At 41.3% G+C, this 18196-nt stretch overlaps 1 protein-coding gene and 1 long non-coding RNA gene across 4 annotated transcripts; one reads left to right on the forward strand and one right to left on the reverse strand.

The window, feature by feature from the left end:
- Positions 1–2032: 2032 nt before the first annotated feature.
- On the reverse strand, positions 2033–11998 carry LOC146702356 (uncharacterized). 3 transcript variants are annotated; one of them, XM_085468828.1, is made up of 4 exons: positions 11795–11998; positions 5408–5502; positions 4500–5096; positions 2033–2927 (listed from the first exon to the last, which is right to left on the reverse strand). In XM_085468828.1, exons 2-4 carry the CDS (start codon positions 5423–5425, stop codon positions 2370–2372), a joined length of 1173 nt encoding a protein of 390 aa, XP_085324954.1. In that variant the 5' UTR covers positions 5426–5502; positions 11795–11998; the 3' UTR covers positions 2033–2369. The 3 variants fall into 3 exon arrangements, with proteins under 3 accessions (XP_085324954.1, XP_085324953.1, XP_085324955.1); XM_085468827.1 differs by having other exon boundaries at positions 2033–2930; XM_085468829.1 differs by having other exon boundaries at positions 2033–2930; positions 5408–5505; positions 11795–11877.
- Positions 11999–13432: 1434 nt separating this feature from the next.
- Positions 13433–15400, forward strand: LOC146702357 (uncharacterized). Its single transcript, XR_014922304.1, has 3 exons — positions 13433–13878; positions 13965–14082; positions 14214–15400. It is a non-coding gene; the product is annotated as an uncharacterized LOC146702357 (long non-coding RNA).
- Positions 15401–18196: the final 2796 nt, after the last annotated feature.

Consider the following 18196-nt stretch of genomic DNA (forward strand, 5'->3'; position numbering starts at 1 on the left):
ATACGGGACAGACTTGACTGGGGGAAAGAAGGGGAGAAAGAGAGAGGGAAAGAGAAACAGCTGAGAAGAGGGACGGGGGAGAAGGGCAAAAGACAAAAACCAACAGAATGAGCAGAAAAAAAAAGAAAAGAAAAAGAAAATGCATATATCAATCACCTGGATCACCTGTTGAGAAAGAAAAAAGAAAACAAGCAGAAGAGAACAAGAGTAATAGAATAAACAACATCACAATGATATATGGGAATATGACAGTAAATACTAAATGTTAAACATTATTGTGCAGCACATAAGATCAACAGAACACAGTGTGCTTTGAGGTAGGAGCCAAAAAGGGTGTAGTTTGTGGGTGTGATCACCCGTGTGTACACCTGTGAGCATGGACGCGCTTGTTTTTAAAAGGTTCATGTAATGATCTGCTAGAGGGTGTGGGGGGGGCCACAGCCCCGTCCTCCAGGGCATGAAGCAGGTATGGAGGAGATCAAAACTCCAGACATCCAGAGGCCCCCAGACCACAAGAGACCAAGGAAGACCAACAGAGGGGCAGCTGCGCCACTGTCCCAGAAAGAGCTGAGGAGAGTCCCAGATGAGGGCTCACTCAGCAGCCGCGGAGCAGAAGCCAGGGGGGGTTGCAGTGACGAGCCCGTGAGCTCCGCTGGCAGCCAGCTGTGCCTGAGTGACCGAGCCCCAGGCCGAGAAACCGAGGGCACCCCACCCCAGAAGTGGCCCGAGCGAGCCAAAGAGTAAACTTTCAAAAGTAAGTACTGAACATAACAATATTAGTAATTTCACAATATCGGGGTCAACCTTCAGGATCAATAAAGTTTTATTGAATTGTTAGTTGACCTTAATCTTACAGAGAATGTGATGATTTCATGGATATTTAAAGTCAGCACTGAGACAAATTTAGTAATGCCAACATTACAAAAGAACAATATTTGTCTCTTATATATAACACAGTCAAAGGAACCTGTCTTTAAGTGAAGATTTAAGGTGACGGGAAATATAAATAAGTGCAGCTTGAATCTTTAATGAAGCTCAGTATTTGAAACAGAGTTCATGTTCACTGCTGTAATAACTAATAATGATTGAAATAACAACCTTAATATTGGCCATATTATATTTACATTACCAAAGTAAGATGACTTTAGTCTCATGAACAACATGAGCTAATTGTTATTTACTAGCTGATCTTAAATGACTGTTCAGTACAGAAATGAAGCCCAACAATCATGTTTTACAGTCCTGTGGTCTCAGCCTCAGATATTTATCAAATCAAAGCTCATGTAGAAACAAATAAACAAATAAAAGATTTTCTCCTTCATTTCTGTCAAACAAAGCTGTATGAAACATTTCCAGCTGTTAGTATCATGGTTGCTAGGCAACCTGGGCAGTGCAACAGAGGCTAGACCGTCCCATTTCACAAGCCTCATGTTACGCCCCTAGTCTAGGCGTGTAGAGACGCACATAAGGTTGGAGGAGAGACAGACAAATCCCCGCCCTGGTTCCCAAGCCAAACATCCAAAACCAGTTGTGAGTAAAAAAAAAAGGTGATTTTATTGAAGGTAATGAAGCACAGCTCCAGGGTGAACCCAGGCCAAAATAATAAACAAAACCTACTAAGTCCCACCAGAAAACTAACTAAACCCTAAGAAAGAAACAGAACAAACAAATGACAATACTAACCCTCGCTCCCTAACCCGGAAAATAGGAGAAAACTGTTCCAAAGAAAAGGTGGCTCACCCCTTCCGCTTCAGCCTAAGGGTGCCTAAGCACTAAGTTAATGCACCAGCCGTAACACCTCGCACTTCCGGCCGTAGCGGTCTTTGAGTACGCGGCCCGTGTGGACCGTTAAGGCTGCGTACTTTAAGGCTGCAGACCCTGAATTGGGATACAGCCAGGTGAGTGCAATTAAGGGCCAATCAGGAGCGAGAAAGCAAAAGAAGAAACAAGGTAAATCTGGTCATGTGAGGGAGAGTGAGACAAAGGGTAAATAAAACAAGAATCTTTAAAACAATAATTAAGCAATAAACAATTAAAGGACAGAAAAGTTTATTTTCACTTTCAACTATAGACACTTGTTCCTTAAAAACAAAAACTGTACAGTCAACACTTTTCTGCAATTTTACATTTATTTCTCACAATTTAAGTCCAAACAATCATGCTGACAGTTTTTCCCCCATTTGTTGTGTATAAAAGCAGTTAAATATGTAATTTCTTTACACTGACAGAAAGGGGAGTTTCACTGAACCGGTCCACTAAAGATCACAGTGGCTGTGATGTAAGATGAGTTTGAGAGGGAGAAAAAAAAAACATTAAAGTGATTTATTCAGGCTGCTTGGAGAAAAGGCCAAATACTTTTGATCCAGTGATCACTGTCCTGCATGATCACGCTGATGTTTGCACAGAGCAGATAATGAAGTGAATGTTTTTGCACATTGGTAACAGTGAAACAGTTTATTTACAGCGTGGGATCGTTTGTGTGCGGAGTATGAACTGAGATTCTTGAAGCTTTTGTCACACTGGTCACAGCTGAAGTTCCCTTCAATGTGTGTATTTTCATGAATATTACGATGACCTGACCGTGAGAAGCTTTTGTCACAGTGTCTGCACTTGTATGGTTTCTCTCCTGTGTGGACTCGTTTATGTATTTTAAGATCACGTGCAATGGTGAAGGATGACTCACACTGGTCACAGACATGCTTTTTAACCCCACTGTGACAGAGTTCATGTTCTTTTAATTTACTTGGTATGGGGAAGCCTTTCCCACATTCTTTGCAGTAGCTCATTTTGTCTCCAGTGTGTCTGCGTTGATGTAGCGTTAGACTCTTTTGATTACTGAAAGTTTTTTCACAAAGGTCACAGCGAAACTCTTTCCCACCACCACAGTGACGACAGGGTTGAGAACTGGATCCATCTGTGTCGCTCTGCTTCTAAACAAAGACACAAAGACAGAGTAAGTCAGGGAATTGCTTCAACATTTTTATCCCGTTTTTAATCACCATTTTAATGATATACAAGTACAGAAGCTCAGAGACATACATAGAATAGAATAGAATGCCTTTATTGTCACTACACAGTTGTATAGTGAGATACAGAGCATCTCCACTGTATACATACAGATGTAAAGGAGATGTTGCAACAGTTTGAAAACTTGAGACTTTGTGGGGAAAAAATTGCTTCTGCTTTTGAATTCTTCTCTTTCTATACCTCCATGTGGCAATGTTGGCTGAGTGGTGATAACTATTGTTCAGGAGATTACTCTAGCAGCTTCCTGCACCTTAAAGGTGGGCAGGAATAGTGTGGAGTGTATACGGGCAGCCTCCACCATCTGTTTTCTTTAGCATAGCAGTTAGTGGACTGTAGTTAGATTGCAAAGAGTAATCACTGCAGGTTGAACGGGTCATGGATAGAACATTGAGGTTAGAGCAGGGCGATATGACCAAAAATATTTATCACGATATACATTTAAAAATTTGCGAGAACGATATAACTGACGATATAATTGACACTATACTAATATATTTTCACTTAAACAAGCAGCTGTTTTTTATGTGCATTAAAGTTATATAAAAATGTAACAGTGCAAATTCTTTGCTGACAGTTTAACCAAAAGGCGTTTCCAGTGGAACCTGGCCGACATATCCTCAGCATAACCATGTATAATATCCACAAAACTTAAAACGAGGTCATACACACAATACGGTAACATTATGTTGAAGCACAGTACGTATCGCTCCGCCTACGATAGCCGTAATGCTCCGATAATCCATCAAGCGGTGCGGCTTTGTAGCTTAGCAAAGTCGTACTGAAACATCTGACAGATTTTCGAGCGCCATGCACATAAAATCGTTTCGAGGTCAGTAAACACAACCAGAGTTCATACATAAGGCACACGGGGTTATAAGGGGCTCTGTCGACTTTCAGAAAAATCAAAGGATGATTTTAAGTGCGCCGTATTTTCCAAACAACACGGTAATAACAACGGCCCACTAACATGCTCTACCAAAAATATTTCTTTTTATGTATCTGACAGACGAAAGCTAAACCAGTTCCACACCACTGAAGTTGCAGCATTTTGACAAACCAGTTCTGGTTCATCCGTTTCACTTAACGATCCACTTTCACTCTTCTCATTCTGCATCGCCGCCATGTGCGTATGTAAACAAAGGCACTGCGCATGTGCGCTTTACCCATATTCTATCGCGATATGTCATTTTCCTATCGTTGCCCAAAATTACACCGGTATTACCGTGAACGGTATGATATGGCCCAGCCCTAGTCGAGGTTGACAAAACATCACAGACACATGGAGAACTGGGCGAGTTGCTGACTGTGCAGCGCAATGGGAGAACCAACTGAACTGAGCAGAGAGTCCAGAGTGTGGAGAGCTAAGCTGAGCAATGAAACCAGCTAATTGCTAACATGCTAACACAACTGAATAAGCAGAGTTGTTCCAAACAGCCAGGCTAAAATAACAAGATAAAAATATAAATACATACCTCACAGTAACTGCACTTGTACAGTTTCTTATTGGTGTGGATCTGTTGGTGGACTCTCAGGTAATGTGGAGCTTTAAACGTCTTCTCACACTTGTCACATTTATAAGGTCTCTCCTCATTGTGAGTAAACATGTGATGTTGTAACTGTGTGTCTGTTACAAATAGTTTCCCACACTGATCACAGCAGTAAACTTCATGTCTGGTGTGGATGCGTAGGTGAATATTTCGATACCCTTGATGTCTGAAAGTTTTTCCACAAATGTCGCAGCTGTACGCCTTAATTCCAGAGTGGGTAACTTGATGACTCTTTAAGTAGCTACTGCGAGCAAAAGCTTTGCCACACTGATCACAGCTGTATGGTTTAAGTCCACTGTGGATGAGTTGGTGTGTTTTCAAGCTTCCGGCGTCGGTAAAAGACTTTCCACACAAGTCACAGGTGAATGGTCTCTCCCCAGTGTGGATGAGCCGATGACATTTCAAGCTGGAGTTCTGAGTAAACTCCTTCCCACACTCGTCACAGCTGTATTTTTTCTCTCTCTTTCTTCTGTGAGGTTTGTCGGCCTCCTGAGAGCGCTGACGTCTCGCTTCATGTCGGTCCTGCAGTGACAGAGATACAGAGGCAGTGAGTGAAACGCAGTCACGGAACAAACTTTTTTACTAATGCACGATCTACTGTAGAATATAAAGCACCTTGAGGCGACTGCTGTTGTGATTTGGCGCTATATAAATAAAATTGAATTGAATTGAAACTCCCTCTGTAATGAAAATGACAATAAAGAAAATATTTTGCTCATTGGAAAAAAAATATATTGTATGAAAAATTACTTTATTTTACTTCAGTATCCTTATAAAATGTTATCTTTGTATTTTCTTGTAACTTGACCACAGGTTCAACATTTCTTCCTCACCATCTGTGTTGAGCTCATTGTTTCCTCTGTAGTGGCTGAGCTGAGTCCAAATGGCTGAAAATGTTCCTCCGTCAGATTCTCCTCCTGCTGATCAGCTGCTGGGACACAAAAGAATATTTTTATGTATTTGATCTCTGACAAAAAGAAGCAGAGCAAACACAAACCAGAGAAAGCAACATTTAGAAGATTCATTTGTTCCAGCAGCTGCAGGATGGTTTCTACAGGCTGAGGAACAACAGTCACTGCAGGAATCAACATCTGCACATTGATTTTCTGTTAGAGGAACAAAGTGAATGCAGACACACAGACAGGCTCTCTCCAAACCCTCAGAACAAAAGCTGTCCAGCTTTGTGTGTCTGTCAAAATGCTTTTTACAAACCCTGCTGGAATCAGTGTTGTTACAGCTGCAGTCAAAGCAAGATGGAAACAATGAAGAAGGAAAGTTCAAATCTACTCAGACTAAATGTCTTCAGTCAGTGTGTCAGCCTCCAGTTAACAACAGTGGTGAGAAACTGCACTACTGAACCTCCACTGACTGAGTAACTGTAGTTTGGTGCTTCATCAGAACTTCATGGCAGTTTGTACACAAACTGGAGAAAACATCTAAGAAACTGAAGGTGAGCTGATAGTAAGAGGATCATCATCTCACACTGCACCAGGATTCTCAGACCATGGGTCCGTTCTTCGTACCTCGCTTACTACATCCAAGATCAAATCATCGCGCTAACTTTGAGCTCGCTGTCCCGGTTCTCCGAACACACCTGTTGTTGACGATTAGTACAGCTGGATGAAGTAATGTGAGATCACTGGGTGGCTTAACAGGGGCTACGCATCGATAGTAGAAACATTGATCGGCAACCCTTTGATTGGTCGGCGAAAATGTCGAAGGAGAGCGCTCGGTATTTTTCGGCAGCAGAGCAAGAACTCTTGATTGAGGGATTTCAGGAGTTTCAGAGTTTAATTAAAACGCAAGGGAACACTGCAAAGGCTGCAAAAGCAAGGAGAGAGGGCTGGCAGAAAGTTGCTGACAAATCAAACTCATAAGTAATTTAATAATATTAATAATAATGGATTGGATTTATATAGCGCTTTTCAAGGCACCCAAAGCGCTTTACAATGCCACTATTCATTCACTCTCACATTCACACACTGGTGGAGGCAGCTACAGTTGTAGCCACAGCTGCCCTGGGGCAGACTGACAGAAGCCAGGCTGCCATATCGCGCCATCGGCCCCTCTGGCCAACACCAGTAGGTGGTAGGGTAAATTTATTATATTATATTACATTATATCCTCTTTCACATTAGAGCCACAACAGGACCCACTAGAACATGGGAACAAGTAAAAGTGAAATATAAGAATATTCTACAGAATGGTAATATTTATCACTTATATTGCTTTTCGTCTCTTGGAAAGAGACCCTGAAATAATCTGTTTGTTTGTTTATAACAGCAACCAAGAAAAGGGGCAGAGCAAAAAAAGACAGGTGGTGGTCCTGCACCCCCTCGTCAACAAGTTGGTTAAGTAAATAATACCCTCACGGGAAAATCGATATCTCTCTATGAGCACACTGTCGCGCTGAGCTAAAGGATCCTGTCTGTCCCGCAATATACGCTGGATTCTGAGGACTCTCCTTATCAATCTTGCACCTTCCACAATGGGTTGGTCGCGTATACGGACAGGACATGGCTGCGACAGGCTTCCCAAATCCACCTTCGCTTTTATAGCCGTGGTCTCTCATCTTGATTACACGAAGTAATTTACTATTACTACTCTAAAATAAGAATTACATCTGAAATAATCACATACATGTAATAGAATGATTAATAGTACATTTCCCTTTTTTTACGAAATGACCTGTATGTATCTGTGTGAAATCAATGAAAGAATCAAATACTGCATTGTCTTTAGTTACATTGATGTTATTTATTTATGGAAAAACAGTGGTAAAATATCGCTGTTGCTTTCGTATAAATGAAGCGGACATACCTGAGTGGCCACGATCTAATCCTGTTTACATAAAGTAAGCCTGCTCCCGAGCAGGTTTACGCTTACGGCTCTGTTACTATGACAGCAAGTCCCGGATGAGCTTCGGAGAACCGAACGATCCAGGATCACGCGAAATCGTCAACAATCAAATCCAGCTAACTTACTTAGCCAGGTACGAAGAACGGACCCCATGTCATGGTTCACTTGATCCCTGCAAACAGGCACAAACAAAAACTGTCTAAAGCTTTTGTAAAGACACTGAAGCAGTGGACTGATGAGGCTGTGGAGAATCTGCAGGTGTGTCTGGACTGCACCGACTGGCAGGTTTTCAGGATTGTTACCAACAGTTTGGATTATTATAGAGATGCTGTGACGTCCTGTAACATCAGCTTCTGTGACGACAGCTGCACAGCATCACAGTCTAAACTCCAAAACCTGTTTTCAGCTAATGACTCTGCTTCTGTCTGGAAAACAATCAGACGGTGAACCAACCACAGACCTAAAGACCCCACTGCACCAATAATTCACAGCTAGCAAACAGCCCTGAACAGCTCCTGCTGCGGATTCTACCAACAATGACCTGTTACTCCCCCACCCAAGACTTTCAACACCTTAGCACCCCCCATCATTATAAAACATGGGCCTGGACCTTCTGTAGAACTTCAACTACAGAAATAAAACTGAACAAAACACCCGAGTTCACTCCATGATCAACATTTCATAGAATGAACACTTATAGTCAGGTCTACCTGTGAAAATGAGCATTAAACTTCAAATATTCACGTGAGCAAAAGAAATCAATCTGATCAATGAAAAGTAGAAAAAACTTCTGTCTTCTGTACACAAAACTAAATAAAATCCAACATTCAATCCACAACATGATTAAAAACATTATTCTTCTCCCAAATCACCAAGAGCTGCACATTAACCACCACAATATATTTTTATTCTCTGTGCTTTCAAATATGAACACTGTTTACTTTCATCTGTTTCATTCGTTTTTGTTAACATCTTCCTGTGCATCACTTTACAGCAGCCACACTCATTGAAATGAGACTTTGTAGTTCATTTCCTCTCATGTGTTCATCCACAGCAGCAGGGCAGTCTATTGTGACCCTGATACTGCAGCAGATCTATGGGCTCAAAATGTGGTCATAAATATTTTGTACTTGTAAAAAAGATTTGTGTGTGCGTAAAAAAGATTTGTGTGTGGACTTTGCCAAAAAACCCTGCAAGTTACAAGTACGGATTTTGACCCTATTTTTCTTCCCGTCATCTGATTGGTCAATGTCATGTCAATCACAAATGTAACAATCCAATCAGAGAACAGATGGGTTTGGCTGTCGGAGGGGCGCTTTTTTTGAACTGCAGGTCCTTGAAGGGTGATACAGTTTGAAGCTGGAGGATCGCTATATAAATATCCGATAGCAGCTAGGTCCCCTAACTTTCAGCAGCTGTTGAAAGGAAAAAGTTGTGGTATATCAGTGGTTAGAAATACCATTATTACTTTAGGATTAGTTTAACACAAAGTCAGGGCTGACCCAGGGAGTCACAGTGCGCAGCATAAAAGTCCTTTCACATCGGACGCAGGATGTGCTGCTAATGCTAACTGCTAACTAAAAGCAAAGGATCCAGAATTTGTTACGCTGGCTGCTGGGCTCTGTGGGTTTTTGCAGCAGCTCTACCTGTACTAGATGCACCTGCTCCTTGTCTTTTCTATCTCTGACTTTATGTCCTCTACAAGAGTTTGTTTTTTTTGCTGGTTCTTCAAATGTTCAATAAAAACATGTATGCTAATTCATAACGAAGAAAGCTTTGTAATGAAGACTGTCATTTCCAAAACACTGCCCGTCCCGCGGTCCGCAGCGCTGTTGAAAAGGCTGTGGAAGTCCCTGTATTAAACACATAGACCTGTGACACAAAAAAATCACCAAACTCGGACGACCACAGACTGTTTTCCTTCGTGGTGATGAAGGAAAACGCTGGGTGGGCATTTATACTCAGAGTGAAAAACGATACTCAGGGTTGAGTAACCCCGAACTGTCCAACTCGGAATATTCGGTTTCAGAAAGGCTGATAACAATTAGTTCAATCAACGCGGAGTTGCTTTAATCCCAAGTGAAGCGCGCGCACGAGGATACATAAAGCCCTGATTAGTGGAGCACAGATTAAGCGAGTCACCATGGAGACGGAGGGAAAGAAGGCGCGGTCAATGTATTTTACAGCGCTTGAGGCCGAAATTCTGATGGCAGCATATGCCGATAACATGCAAATTCCGCGGAAAAAAAGTAACACAGCCTCAGCTGCAAAAGAAAGAGAGCATGCATGGCAAAACATAGCCGACAGAGTCAATGCGTGAGTGTTAATTTAAACACTGATCTAGGGATTTCCACCCATTTAACACGTTATTTTATTTTATTTTATTTTGTATTTCATACATTTTATTTTGTGATGTAATGTAAGCGCAGGTGCAACCCAACAGGCCCCAAACGTTCCTGGCAGCAAGTAAAGATGAAATATAAAAATATAGTCCAAACAGGTAAGGTGTAATTGTATTATGAGCCATAGTGCTTGGTCTGTTTGTCCGATGTAAATCAATTGCAGTTAGAGGCTACATTAATTTCCCCTCTGTAAGCACTTATTGAAATTATCTGAGCACATTACAAGTACATATTTGCTTACTCTGTATGCTCAAACGTGACCCGTTATAGCCAACAGAAAAAAAGCGGAGGCCCGAAAAACAGGTGGGGTCCTCCACCACCACCACTCACAGAGGCTGAGCAGTTGGCTTCCACATTTGTGATAATGTTGGCAGCATCACATATGATCTTCACAGTGCAGAGAACACAAATTAGCATCCATTACTATAATGAAATAATTTGTTAGTTTGAAATGCTACAGGGAACTATGTACCTGTACATTAATGCTGTGGAAAGACTTCCTGTTCACATAGTCTCCTTCATTTACTGAAGGAGCAATGATTGGAATGTGAGTGCCATCTATACAGCCAATCACGCCTGGGAACCGTGAGAATAAATGTAAAATTTAAGTAGTAGTTCAAGTATCACCACATCATACATTAAGTTTTGTTCATCCTGCTACCTGCAATTTTGTGGCATCCCTCTTTGATAAATCTTGTGGGTCTATGACCGGGGAACACCACAAACGCGTACAGGAGACGTTTCAGTGCAACTGTAACATTCCTGACTGCCCGACAGACGGTAGCCTTGGAAACGTGCTCAGCGTCACCAATATTATACAGAAAGCTCCCGTTTGCAAAAAACCGAAGTGCAATACAAATAATATGTACAGAACTGAGAGAATGTCCGCGATGTGTCACATGAGCAATATTAGGCCTGAGGATGTTATTCAAATGAATTATAGATTGTGCTGAAAGACTGTAACGTTCACACAGGAAATCATCAGGAAATGATAAAATGTCCAAACACGCTCTAATCACTCTCTCCCGGCGGAGAGCTCTGCGGAGAATTTGGGCTTCAACATCTACTGGCTCTTCAAGGACGGGGCACGCCATGTCTGACACTTCCTACAGTCAGGTTTCTGACAAAGAGGCGGAGAACGTCAGGGTTAGTTGTAGTAAACCTGCTAGGGGGCAGGTTAGCTTCACGGAGTGTCGTCATAGTAACTCACTCAGAATTAATCTAAACTCGCTTTGTGAAACTGAAAACCCAGAGTTTTCGTTATCTCAGGGTATACTTACTCAGAGTTTGCACTAAACCGGCTTCCTGAAATAGGGCCCTGCAGTTCAAAAAAAGCGCCCCTCGACAGCCAAACCCATCTGTTCTCTGATTGGATTGTTACATTTGTGATTGACATGACATTGACCAATCAGATGAAAGGAAGAAAAATAGGGTCAAAATCCGTACTTGTAACTTGCAGGGGGTTTTTTCTAAGTCCACATACAAATCTTTTTTACGCACACACAAATCTTTTTTACACATACAAATCTTTTTTACAAGTACAAAATATTTATGACTACATTTTGAGCCCATAGTGCTCGGGCAACTCAGGCAGAATGCGTGAGTGTCTCCAGTACTCTGTACCGCGGGGCGATGGGTGGGTGGGGGGAGAGTAACGAACTTCTTTTTTCAAATCTATTCTTGGCACCCCCTCACGGCAGTTTCCTTCTTTCTCTTCTTTCATAGCTTACTTCCTGCTACAATCACGAGTGAGGCCTTCATTTCCCACAAAACGCTCAACTTCTCCCAGCATGCTGAGCTAATGATTAGTTGGTGTTCTTCTCCAAACACTCTCTCACTCTTCTCTCAACGTGTTCACAATAAACTGTGAACAGACACCGAGGAGAGCAGCAGAAGACCTCATTCAGGAGCTAAACTCAACATGAACTGAACTCACAGTAAAGTTAGCTCGGTGCTTACCTTTAGATGATGGGATGGGCTGAGGCTTCGGATCATTTTTAGAGAGATCCAGGATATGGAAACCAATATCGGAACGATTAGCCCCTCACACTTCCCTTCTGGTGAAGAAATGACGTAAAAATCGCCGTTTAATAAGTCAGGATCCCGTATTTTACGCCAGCGAGTAGCTTTGAACGTCTGTGTTGCTACCCGATCCGTACCGGAAATCCGATTGCTACCACGCATGCGCAAATATTACGTCACTTCCTCTCTTTGCCAACATTGCGACATTGATACGGGTTTTTTGTTGTGTTTTTTAAAGAACTTAATAAACAATGAGTATACAACATACGAACAGATGAAGTATACAAAAGAACAGGGCCCTATTTCAGGAAGCCGGTTTAGAAAACTCAGAGTGAAAAACGATACTCAGGGTTGAGTTGGTGTCTCTCTCCCCTCCCTCCAGGACATTTACAGCACCCGTCTCACTAAAAAAGCCCTTTGCTAGTTTTTTTTTTTTTTTTTTTTTTTTTTTCTTTTATTAGTAATATAAACATACAAACAAAATGCACCATATATTACAGATTCAGAGAATAAACATTTCTGACATATTAGCAACTTTCATATATAGTGAAAATAAAATATAAAGATGGGGTCACATAAATTAACAGATTATTAACTTACTAAATCAAAATCTTCTACAAAGGAAACAAAAAAAGCAGCCTTTTTCTTTTTAACTAAAGTCAAAGATTTAACCAACAGGTTTAGGTCGTTTTTCCAGTGAGCCAGTGTTGGTTTAATCTTTAAAAAGCGACATTTATGTATAAAATACTTACACAAGATTAATAACACATTAACACCATAATTAGCTTTCTTTTCTTTCAAAAACACTCCAAACATTATCATATTTAAGGTAAATGGGGTAATTTGAATCCCACTGGAATAAAGCCAGGTATGAAAATCCAACCAAAATATTTGTATAAAATTGCACAAAAAGAATAGATGGTCCAAATCCTCCTCTTCTGTTTCACAAAATACACAATTACCCGTTTCTATTTTGAATCTATCACTAAGGAGTCTATTTGTCGGGTAAATTTTATTCAAGATTTTAAATTGGACTTCTTTCCCTTTAGGAGGGATAGGGAAGGTGATATAATCAGTTCTTATTTTTTCAATTTCTTCCCTTTGGAAATCTTTTAATATGTAATTACGTCTAAGTAAATTTGGAGAATAAAGACTCCTTAATGAAGATCTAAGAAACTTATTGTTGCATTTAACATCACAAAATCGAATACCATCTATATATAATTGCCTTAACTTGGGGGAGATGTCAGAATATATTATATCATTTACAACTATGTTTTTAAGTGACAATGGAATGGATTTTATAACCCGATGAAATTTACTCTTAGAACATTGGATATTAAACTTTTGGCAAAAATCTTGATGTCCTAGAACATGTCCTTCCTCATCTACAAAATGGGCAATTGCCCAAACACCTTTTGATAACCAATCTTGAATAAAAATAGATTTTCTGTTCATCAGTATATATCTATTGTTCCAAATTGGGCTATTATGTGGAGTGAAATTATGTTTAAATAACATTTTCCAATAAAGAAGGACCTGTTTATGGAATTCAGAGAGTTTAGCAGGTAGCTTAGTAATTTCAAAGTCACACTTTAGGAGAAAGTCGATACCCCCTAGTGTGTTAAAGACCTTATAAGCCCTTTGCTAGTGATGTGACGTTCTGTATCGAGGCTTCGGAGCGTGTGTCGAGTAATGGAGGGGGCGTTTCCGCGAAGCGCGTATCGAGGCTTGCTTCATTTATGGGAGGAGCTGAAAATGATGACGTCCGAAGCCTCGCTGCCCGGCTGTACCACGTGACTGGTTCGAACTTTGCCGCGAGATATGACAGCGATATAAAGCCCTCAGACTTCATTCAAAATGTGGGTGTTTGATGGAGAGTTGCGGTTAGTGAGAGTTTGGAGACAGTTTGGAGGTTTATGAGAGTGAGGAGAGAAAGTCAGGAGAGAATGGAGCCAGCTAAGAAGAGGAGGCTGTCCTCCCCTGTGTGGGAACATTTTGATCTTATTCCTCCCAACAAGGTATGTAAATTTCTACAGAAGATGTATTTTCATGATACTGATGGTGCAATACAATTTATGTTGAGCTGTCTGTACTTTTGTACAAGGTGAAGTGTTTGCTATGTGCCAGGGAGCTGGGATATAACAACAACACCTCATCCATGCTTAGGCACTACAGAGCTTTGCATGAGAATAAGGGGGACACCGATTGTGGAGCAAGACCAGGTGAGCCATCAAATGCAATGATAATATAGCATGCTGTAATGTTACTAAATTATATAACAATATTATACAACTGTTATAAGTTACGTGTGTGATATTTATATTTGTGCTTTATCTTTATTGTCTTTCCTCAGGAGAACAATCTCAAATAGATGAAGACCTGGTCAGCATGGTGATTGAGGACTCACAGCTATTTAGCATTGTGGAGGACAAAGGATTCAAAAGATTTGTTAAATCATTAAATCCCAGCTATGTTCTCCCCACTAAAAAGGCCATAAAAGCAGTGAAAATGTAGTTTTTACAGAATAAAATATGAACAGGCAGGACTGAGGCTCAAAGCCTCAGTGTGTAGCTGTCCATACCTCAACGTTACAAAAGCACAACTACTGTCCACACCCCAACCACACCTCACCTCACAGTAAATGATCATTTCCATTTCAAGCATTTCCAAATAATCATTTTCCATACTGCCACTATAAATATACACAGTATACTGCCATCACTACAATATACATGTTTTACACACTCCTTTTGTTGTTGACATTTACAGGCTGTGTGCAAAATGCCACACTCTTCAAATTCATGCCACCTATTATTTTTTACGTCCAGTAGGTGTCCTGCTAGAGCAAATGAAGCTTCATGAAGCTTCGCATTGGGGTGAACCAATTGGATGAAAAGCTTCAGTGCTTCATGGGGCTTCATCTGCCCATCACTACCCTTTGCATAGCGGCTGATCCCACGCACCCAATGCAAAGCTTCTTCAAGCTGCTGCCGTCGGGGAGGAGACTGCGGAGTCTCCAGGCCAGGACCAGCAGGCTGAAGGACAGCTTCATCCATCAGGCTGTCAGGAAGCTTAACTCCCTCCCGATTCTGCCCCCTCTCCCCTCTCTCCTCCACGGTCTCACTGAACTCTGTCACACACACTCACACACACACACTCTCTGACTCACTCACTGGCCTGCACCAGTTACCAGTCACTTTGTGGAGCATTGGACTGCCATTACCTCATAAGACTTTGTGTTACACTATCTCATACCGTACATTACTAAATCTCCATTTGCACTATTTGCCTATTTGCACTACTCTGCCTGGTTTGCACTCAATGTCATTTACCCTTATATTGTATATTGTATAGCTTTCTTGTTATATGTAAAATTGTATTATATTATTTTATTTTTTTTACTTTAAAATATTTTACTTGCATTTTTAATCACTCTTATATTTAAATGTTCATTTTCTATTTTATCTAGGGATTGAGAGTAACGAAGTTTCTATTCTCTGTATGTCCTGTACATGTGGCAGAATTGACAATAAAGTTGACTTTGACTTTGACTTGACTTTGAGTAACCCCGAACTGTCCAACTCGGAATATTCGGTTTCAGAAAGGCTGATAACAATTAGTTCAATCAACGCGGAGTTGCTTTAACCCCAAGTTAAGCGCGCGCACGAGGATACATAAAGCCCTGATTAGTGGAGCACAGATTAAGCGAGTCACCATGGAGACGGAGGGAAAGAAGGCGCGGTCAATGTATTTCACAGCGCTTGAGGCCGAAATTCTGATGGCAGCATATGCCGATAACATGCAAATTCCGCAGAAAAAAAGTAACACAGCCACAGCTGCAAAAGAAAGAGAGCATGCATGGCAAAACAAAGCCGACAGAGTCAATGCGTGAGTGTTAATTTAAACACTGATCTAGGGATTTCCACCCATTTAACACGTTATTTTATTATATTTTATTTTGTATTTCATACATTTTATTTTGTGATGTAATGTAAGCGCAGGTGCAACCCAACAGGCCCCAAACGTTCCTGGCAGCAAGTAAAAATGAAATATAAAAATATAGTCCAAACAGGTAAGGTGTAATTGTATTATGAGCCATAGTGCTTGGTCTGTTTGTCCCATGTAAATCAATTGCAGTTAGAGGCTACATTAATTTCCCCTCTGTAAGCACTTATTGAAATTATCTGAGCACATTACAAGTACATATTTGCTTACTCTGTATGCTCAAATGTGACCCGTTATAGCCAACAGAAAAAAAGCGGAGGCCCGAAAAACAGGTGGGGGTCCTCCACCACCACCACTCACAGAGGCTGAGCAGTTGGCTTCCACATTTGTGATAATGTTGGCAGCATCACATATGATCTTCACAGTGCAGAGAACACAAATTAGCATCCATTACTATAATGAAATAATTTGTTAGTTTGAAATGCTACAGGGAACTATGTACCTGCACATTAATGCTGTGGAAAGACTTCCTGTTCACATAGTCTCCTTCATTTACTGAAGGAGCAATGATTGGAATGTGAGTGCCATCTATACAGCCAATCACGCCTGGGAACCGTGAGAATAAATGTAAAATTTAAGTAGTAGTTCAAGTATCACCACATCATGAATTAAGTTTCGTTCATCCTGCTACCTGCAATTTTGTGGCATCCCTCTTTGATAAATCTTGTGGGTCTATGACCGGGGAACACCACAGACGAGTACAGGAGACGTTTCAGTGCAACTGTAACATTCCTGACTGCCCGACAGACGGTAGCCTTGGAAACGTGCTCAGCGTCACCAATATTATACAGAAAGCTCCTGTTTGCAAAAAACCGAAGTGCAATACAAATAATATGTACAGAACTGAGAGAATGTCCGCGATGTGTCACATGAGCAATATTAGGCCTGAGGATGTTATTCAAATGAATTATAGATTGTGCTGAAAAACGGTAACGTTCGCACAGGAAATCATCAGGAAATGATAAAATGTCCAAACGCGCTCTGATCACTCTCTCCCGGCGGAGAGCTCTGCGGAGGATTTGGGCTTCAACATCTACTGGCTCTTCAAGGAAGGAGCACGCCATGTCTGACACTTCCTACAGTCAGGTTTCCGACAAAGAGGCGGAGAACGTCAGGGTTAGTTGTAGTAAACCTGCTAGGGGGCAGGTTAGCTTCACGGAGTGTGTCGTCATAGTAACTCACTCAGAATTAATCTAAACTCGCTTTGTGAAACCGAAAACCCAGAGTTTTCGTTATCTCAGGGTATACTTACTCAGAGTTTGCACTAAACCGGCTTCCTGAAATAGGGCCCAGGGCCCTGTTTCAGGAAGCCGGTTTGGAAAACTCAGAGTGAAAAACGACACTCACGGTTGAGTAACCCCGAACTGTCCAACTCGGAATATTCGGTTTCAGAAAGGCTGATAACAATTAGTTCAGTCAACGCGGAGTTGCTTTAACCCCAAGTGAAGCGCGCGGACGAGGATACATAAAGCCCTGATAAGCGGAGCACAGATTAAGCGAGTCACCATGGAGACGGAGGGAAAGAAGGCGCGGTCAATGTATTTCACAGCGCTTGAGGCCGAAATTCTGATGGCAGTATATGCCGATAACATGCAAATTCCGCGGAAAAAAGTAACACAGCCTCAGCTGCAAAAGAAAGGGAGCATGCATGGCAAAACATAGCCGACAGAGTCAATGCGTGAGTGTTAATTTAAACATTGATCGAGGGATTTCCACCCATTTAACACGTTATTTTATTATATTTTATTTTTTATTTTATACATTTTATTTTGTGATGTGATGTGAGCGCAGGTGCAACCCAACAGGCCCCAAACGTTCCTGGCAGCAAGTAAAAATGAAATATAAAAATATAGTCCAAACAGGTAAGGTGTAATTGTATTATGAGCCATAGTGCTTGGTCTGTTTGTCCGATGTAAATCAATTGCAGTTAGAGGCTACATTAATTTCCCCTCTGTAAGCACTTATTGAAATTATCTGAGCACATTACAAGTACATATTTGCTTACTCTGTATGCTCAAATGTGGCCCGTTATAGCCAACAGAAAAAAAGCGGAGGCCCGAAAAACAGGTGGGGGTCCTCCACCACCACCACTCACAGAGGCTGAGCAGTTGGCCCTCAGCCAAAACAGTGGGCGCCCTGTGGCCGAAGGCATCTCTGCGGGGACATCCTCTGAGTCAATAACCCCGCAAGACACAAGTGCCTACATAGGGGGTAAATTCAAAATAATACATGATGTGCATACATCCTTTCTTCACAGTCACCTTTGCAGTGCTACTCATTCATTTGATAAACTCTTTACCATAATGGATTATTTTGTAGTGAAGTTATTTT

Source organism: Copadichromis virginalis, linkage group LG9, assembly GCF_057382275.1.
Source record: "Copadichromis virginalis isolate Kocher_CV1m ecotype Utaka linkage group LG9, C_Virginalis_male_GT1.1, whole genome shotgun sequence".
In the NCBI taxonomy this organism is placed as follows: domain Eukaryota; kingdom Metazoa; phylum Chordata; class Actinopteri; order Cichliformes; family Cichlidae; genus Copadichromis; species Copadichromis virginalis.

Bases quoted from the DNA above. Each gene is read 5' to 3' on its own strand.
- LOC146702356 (XM_085468827.1), bottom strand. The intron at 2,931-4,499 runs GTATGTATTTAT...GTCTTTGTTTAG, and splicing joins ACAAGTGCAGTTACTGTGAG to AAGCAGAGCGACACAGATGG.